The 6824-nt window shown below is 58.9% G+C and overlaps 2 protein-coding genes across 2 annotated transcripts in view; both read left to right on the top strand.

Annotated features, from left to right (window-relative positions):
- KANK3 (KN motif and ankyrin repeat domains 3) overlaps window positions 1-4008 on the top strand; it is a 5879-nt gene extending 1871 nt beyond the window's left edge. The window contains 9 exon segments of the mRNA XM_026865259.1: window positions 1-304; window positions 531-630; window positions 777-989; window positions 1504-1591; window positions 1948-2167; window positions 2476-2618; window positions 2838-3038; window positions 3113-3211; window positions 3499-4008. The exon segment at window positions 1-304 is cut by the window's left edge and continues 30 nt beyond it. Of these exon segments, the coding sequence (XP_026721060.1) occupies window positions 1-304; window positions 531-630; window positions 777-989; window positions 1504-1591; window positions 1948-2167; window positions 2476-2618; window positions 2838-3038; window positions 3113-3211; window positions 3499-3555 (1425 nt within the window). The 3' untranslated portion in view covers window positions 3556-4008.
- A 2750-nt stretch (window positions 4009-6758) lies between these two features.
- The window catches only part of NDUFA7 (NADH:ubiquinone oxidoreductase subunit A7), a 1036-nt gene continuing 970 nt past the window's right edge, over window positions 6759-6824 (top strand). Inside the window, exon 1 of the mRNA XM_026865135.1 lies at window positions 6759-6818. Coding sequence (XP_026720936.1) covers window positions 6759-6818 — 60 coding nt within the window. The remainder of the gene's footprint in view (window positions 6819-6824) is intronic.

The following is a 6824-nucleotide window of genomic DNA, read 5'->3' as shown; positions in this document are numbered from 1 at the left end:
ACCGCCTGTGTCGGGGTGGGCTGCCGCCCCGACGGGCGGGACGTGGCGGTCGGACCCGATGCGGCTGCCAGGTGCGAAGACAAAGGCAGCCAAACCGACGTGGGCAGCACCGTCCCGGCGGGCGAGGAGGCAGAGCCCGGTGCCGGCCGTGCCCCGAGCAGCCCCTCGGCGGAGGATGCAGGAGCAGTGGGGGGGATGTGCCAGGGCAGCTTGGTCCCCGGAGCAGCCACGCCAGAGGTGACACGGAGCAGCCAGGACCTGTCCCCAGCACGGGATGGTGGAGCTGCCCCGAGCCCTGCAGCCAGTGAGTCAGCGCCGGAGGGGACACCAGGGTCTGGGCTGGGACGTTCCAGGGGAAAGGGAGAGCGTGGCCCTGCTGGGACCAACCCCGCCTGTGTGACAGAGCTGCCTGTGCTCTGCCCGTGTCCCTCCCGTGCCTGCCCTGGGGTCTGGCGGGTTTGGGGTGCCCGGACAGCCCCGGGGGGAGGTTCCTGCTCTCTGGCCCCTGACACCCATCTCTCTACCCCCAGGAGCCCTGAAGTCCATCATGAAGAAGCGGGACGGTCCCCCCCGGAGAGAGGCTGAGGGCAGCAAGAAGAGCTTGCAGTTTGTGGGCGTGCTGAACGGGGAGTACGTGCTGAGGGGCTCCTGCCACCCCCCTGGGCCAGCCCCAGCCCCCAGCATCCCTGCCCTGGGCTGGGAGCAGTGGCAGTGGGGGTGCCTGGAGGGGACCTGCCAGGTGCCGTGTGGCCACTGAGCATCCTCCCTCTGTGCAGGTACGAGAGCACATCCAGTGAGGAGGAGGAGGACGAGGAGGAGGAGGAAGGAGACAGCTCTTCCGAGAAGGTTTCGCCCGACAGCTCTGACAGTGAGGAGCAGGGGGACACCGAAACCTCAGAGGAGGAGGCTGGAGAGGGCGAGCACGAGCCGGGACAGGAGCATGAGGGGGCCAGCGTGACCCTGCCGGAGCCACCCGAGGTGAAGGAGAAGTAAGTGCCCATGGGGAAGGCTTCCTCGCCCTGCGCAGCCGAGAGCCACGGGCTGGCACTGGCCCTGCCAACCAGAGTGCAGCCGATGGGAAAAACATCTTCAGCTCCTGCAGAAACCATTTGGCAGGGAAAAAAAATCCTTCCAGCTTCTTGGGTCTGCTAAGGAAAGGATGAGCCCAAGGTCCCAGATGCCTCTTTGGTGGAGAAGATAGTTTGGAGGGAGACAAAACCACCAACAGTCCTTAATGGCATTTTTCAACAAAAGAAAAAATTTAGCCTAAAAATGGATAAATATGCCTGAGCATGTCCGTATAAGGCTTGGTTCAGCCGGGGTTTGCAGAGGCTGAAGCTGCCAGGGTGCAACCACCAGCCTGGACGTTGCACCATGGGGAGCTCGTGGAGGCTTGCAGGCGCTGGGGAGAGGAGCAAACCCTCCGCAGGGGCCTCGGGGTGCCCCTTGCTGGCACCGTTTTGGTGGGGTGATGCAGCCCCAGACGCCCTCTGCTCTCCCCAGGTTCGAGCTGAGCCCGAGGATGCGGGAGGCCTGCCTCATCGTCAAGACCCATCTGGGCCACCCCAGTGCCACCAAGAGCAAAGAGGTGGTGAGTGGGGTGCTGCGGGCGGGACAGCTCACCCAGCCCCTGCCGGGCTCTTCCCCTGGGGCTGGCCCTCCCCAGAGATGGGCCAGCAAAGCCCGGTTTAACGCCCTCCCCCAGACACAGCCCATTGCTGCGGGCTTTGTCCCAGATCCCCCCAAAACCTGTGTGGACTCATCCTGGGGCCATCCCAGCACGGTTTTGGGGTCTCAGGGTCCTGCCCTCGCCCGCCCCCCCTCTGGAGCAGGGTTTCTGGGGGGGAGGGAGGTGCTGAGAGGCAGCGGGGGTGTGGGGCCCTGCAGAGCCTTGGCGGGGTGGGGGCAGCCGTGACCCTCCCGCTCAGCGCCGCTCCCTGCCCGCAGCTCACCAGCAGCAGCCTGGTCCTGCAGGAGTGGTTCCGTCTGTCCAGCCAGAAGTCGTCCGTCCCCGACACGGTTGCCAACCACCTCCTGGCCTTTGCCGAGGTCTCACCGGCTCTCCTAGCCCACGTGGTGAACCTGGCAGATGGGAACGGCAACACAGCCCTGCACTACAGCGTCTCCCACTCCAACTTCCACATCGTGCAGCTGCTGCTAGACACGGGTCAGTGCCCCCCACCCACAGAAACATCCCTCTGCCACCACCCCACCCTACCCCGGGTCACGTCCTGGCCACACCAGGCATGGGGAGAAGGTACCGGCAGCAGAGGGGCAGGGAGAGCTGCCCTGGGCTGTGTCTAGGCACAGGTGGGGGGGTTTGGGCAGCCACCCCGGCCCTTGGGGAGCCCAGATTGGATGGGGGCACCCATCAGCAGGTGCATGCCCGCGGGGCTGTGGGACGGCTCACAGGAGCCAGGCGCGTGGTGCGGTCCGTGCCTCCCACGAGCCCCCCTGCTCTGCCCATCCCCACAGAGGTCTGTAACGTGGACCACCAGAACAAAGCTGGGTACACAGCTCTCATGCTGGCAGCGCTGGCGGCCGTGGAGCAGGAGGATGACATGAACGTGGTCAGGAGGCTCTTCAGCATGGGCAACGTCAATGCCAAGGCCAGCCAGGTTGGTGTGGGCTGGGCACTACCACATCCTGACCCTCTCCCCCCCCTGCAAGCAGCTGCCAGGGCCGCACTCAGCTCCTCCCAAAGCTGGAGGGGCCAGCACGTGGGGAGGGGTCATCAGAGACCATGTGGGCACCGAGGATGGCAGCGGTCCCTCGCTTGCCCGCTGGGGTGGCACGGCCGGGGCAGGAGCAGCCTGGCAGCGTCCCTGGCGTTGCAGGCTGGCCAGACAGCGCTGATGCTGGCCGTCAGCCACGGCCGGCAGGAGATGGTGGAAGCCCTGCTTGCCTGCGGAGCCGACGTGAACCTGCAGGACGAGGAGGGCTCGACCGCACTGATGTGTGCCTGCGAGCACGGCCGTGTGGAGACGGTGAAGCTGCTGCTGGCTCAGCCCACCTGCAACATCTCCATCGTGGACAGCGTAAGCCTTTGCCACTTGCCCGCCCCACGTCCTGTCCCCAGACTTCTTCCCAAGCGCTCTCCCTCCCTATTTAGGATGGTAACAACGCCGTCGCCATCGCGCTGGAGGCCGGCCACAGCAACATCGCTGTGCTCCTCTACGCCCACCTCAACGGCACAAAGGCACAGCTGCCCGTGAGTACTGCAGCCCCCCCAGCTCCTGCCACCTGCCCTGTCCCACCCAAGGGCCAAGGGGGTGGCACCGTGCCGCTGGCACAGTGGGCAGGTGGCCCTGCGGGGAGGGCACGGGGCTGTGAGGCAGATGAGGCTCCCCAGGAAGGGTCTGCAGGGCCAAGAGCGGAGCCTCCCAGGTGCCACACGCTCGGGGCTTCTTCAGCAGCGGGGAACGAGCCTGGCCGGCCGTGATCAGGAGTCACTGGAGGGGTCTCTGGTTACATGTCATGGCTCTGCTCTCTCTGCAGCAGGGGACACCACTGACAGCCACGAAGAGCCCTGGGAGCCCAAAGAAACCAAATTAGTGACCTTGGGATCCAGCTAGGGGCCAGCTGGCCGCCATCAGCACCCAGCTGTAATTCATGTCCCCTTGCCTGCCACTCCTTTGTGTGCTGAATCACTCTCTGCAGCTGCAGATGCTTCAATCCTCCTGTCAATAAAGCAGGCACCATCCCTGGGCCTCACTCGCCCTCCACTGCTGGAAGCAGCCTGTGCTCGGCCACCTTGCTCCACCAAGTGACAGAGGAGCCAAGCATCGAGTGACCGCAGGGTGGGGAAGGCTGCGAGTGGAAGCCGGCCCCATCAGCACTGCTCCCCGCCATGAGCTGCACCACCTTGGAGCCCTCTGCAAGTTGTTAACTCACTGAAGAGCAGAAAACAAACCCAGCACCTGATTCCTGCTCTCTCAGCCAAGGCCTGGCAGCTCCGAGAAAGCAGTGGAGGCAAGAGCGGGGCTGCAGGGGGGCGAGTGGAGCCTGTGGTGCCGCAGTGCTCAGCAGAGCCCTGCCCAGTGACAGAAGAGGGGACACGAACCACCTGGTTAATGCTGCCTCAGATTTCAGAGCACTTCCAGACTGAAATACTTGCCCTTCTTTCCTGGCATTTCGTTTCCTGGTTGAAATCTGATTTTTTTTTTCTAGCACATGCACACAAAGCAAAAAAATTATATTAGTCAAAGGATAGAGGTGAAATCACTCAATGATTTGATTTGCTCAATGTGAGCAAAACTTGTGGACACTCAGGGCTGCAGCCAAGCTGACAGAAGGGGGCTAAGAGCCATGAACACATTGAGGGTCTGAGACTGCTCCGCCAGTACCCACAGGGAGCAGGGACCTTCTCCCAGGGGAAAGACAGCAATTGCCTCCTGAATATTTCCCATCTTAAAACAGTCTCAGAGCCGCTGACTGTGAAGGCAGCTGGAGCCCACAACCCACATCCCTCTCTGCCCGCTTTCCTTCCCAAAGGGGAAGGGAGCAGCTGAGAATAACTCCAGGAAAAAAAAAAAAAAAAGAGCAGCAGGAAGAGCTCAGAGAGCACCTAGGGCCTGTGGAGATGGACACGTATGTCAGATGTGTGTGTGAGTGTGAGTGGGCGCGCTAGGCAGGGTGGGAACAGAGAAGGTAAGGACTGAGGACTGGAAAGAAAATAAAAGGCTTTTGCATGTGAAGCCAGCTCCATGCCGAATACTTCACAGAGGTAACGTGTGTCACAGCCCGTTTCTGCTCCTCGCCCCCCTCCCCAGGCCTGGTCTGAGCCACACTGCAAGCTGGGAAATGCTCCCCAAGAAACTTGTTCTGGGCACCACGCTGCTGCGCTCGCAGTGGGCCTGCTGCAGCTTTGCACTGAAGTTAATACACGACGCTCACAGCCACTCTAGTACGCTACTCCGTATGTACCTCGTACTCACTGCTTTGGTCTCACAGGTTTGTTTACTGGTATTTTAATACTGATGCTTATTTTAAGATATAAATAAAATTTAAAGTAAAATTATTTTGAAATATTACAGTTGACCATCAGCAGTCTCCTGCCTCCTTGTCTGGCTCAAGATAAAACCCCCAGAACAGCTTCAGCAGAGGGACAGCCCGGCACAGCCCTCGCCCTGAGCAGGTGTTTGCACGTTTCCATTCACGCCCTGCAAGTTTATGAACTGACTGCTGGTTTTCTTCCAGCTGAACTGGCCCAGTCGGGTACCACAGCGTCTTCTGGCATGTTTTGCTTCGCAGGACCAAGCGGATGCCGGGACCAGACATAGCCCTTCGCTGCCCTTGGTTCACCCCGTGCTCCGATACCGAGCTGCATTATTAAAGGGCCATCGGCAGACTGAGAGTGGGGATGTGAAGTCAACCTCCCTCCTCACATGGCCGAGGGCCACGCTGACCCCACGGGGATATTCGGGAAGGGCTACAGCTGTTCTGAGTCACCCCCACTACAAGTTTATCTCTGGCCACCAACTCACAGCCGATGCCTCCTGTCTCGGTCACTCAGCACAGCCGGGGCTGGCAGCCACCAGAGCAAACGCTCCCTGGTCACCGCTAAAGCTGTGCGGGGAACAAAGCAGAGGAATAAATTCTGAAGTGGGCTTCTTGAACTTGCTAGTTCCCAAGAGCTCTGCTGTGTCACACAAATCAGGGGAGTGTGGACTCACCTGATGCTGTGGAACAAACGCCACCAAATAATCAAGAACTAGATAAAGCAACAGCATGAGTCCATATTGACAAGGGCTTTCTCCAGAGCACAAAATCACCTCAGGCCACCCATGAGCTGAGCAGGGCACAACCGACACCCACAGGATAAAAAAACCACCAACACTCAACACAAGACCTAACAGCAATCCTCACTATCTGCCTAAATTCAGCAATCTGAACATCTATTCCAGAAGGGCTCTCAGCTTTAAGATACTCAAACCCTCAATCCCACCTGCCACTAAGGTGCCTTAATCAAGTGCAGGACATCAGAGGCCACAGGATCAGGAGCTGGAGACCCAGCTCGGTTCAATCACACCACAAACCACTATCACTCTGTTACCAGGTGGAAATACCAGTACTTAAAAAACAGTCCTTGAACAGTGACAGTCTTCAGGTTCATTCCTTATCCTTTCAGCCTTACTTTTTATAATAACCAAACCCAAGAAATATTTCTACCTGGCTGTATGGTGGAAGGGAAAGCTGGGGAAGAAAATAAGTGAAACTGATGTACTAACTCCTGTAAGGGGAGAGAGACAAGCACTCACTCTCTGTGGGTGACTGCCAGGGAAGACAGCAAGTAGGTGTATTTATAGCAGCATTTATGAAATATCTTACTGGGGACTGAAAGACAGAAGCAGCAGGCTGTTGCTTTGCAAGCTGGTACAAAGATTGACTTTCAAATTGTAATTAAATTCTACAAAAGTTCAGGAAGTTTAGTAGCACCACTCTACTGACTACATACAGAAAAATGCTTACCAGAAGGGTCGGGATAAGGTTGCTGTAATCAAAACGGAATCACTTCTGTGGTGACAGGTTAATAAAAACGCAGGAACACAGGCATATTATAAAGGCATTATGTGCATCCCCAGTAATAAGCCGGGTGGTGTTTTGTCCCTCGGCTGAACCCAACAAGGAAAGGCAAATACGTTAAGTACTGAGAAAGAACAGATCGCTCACACATTCAGGGAGACCCAGGCGAGGGACTACTAGAAAAACCCTTTATTGCAGGAACACACCGCCACGCTCCTCCCCACCCGCAGCCGATGTCTGGCCGAGGGGACGCCGCGCGGCTCCACCGCCTGGCCCAGAGCAGCGGGGGCCGCGCCGGT

This window comes from Athene cunicularia (genome assembly GCF_003259725.1).
Source record: "Athene cunicularia isolate RWA chromosome 28 unlocalized genomic scaffold, athCun1 chr28_part2, whole genome shotgun sequence".
Taxonomy (NCBI): Eukaryota; Metazoa; Chordata; class Aves; order Strigiformes; family Strigidae; genus Athene; species Athene cunicularia.
Note: the sequence above shows the minus strand (reverse complement) of the source record. Positions and strands in the feature narration are given on the sequence as shown.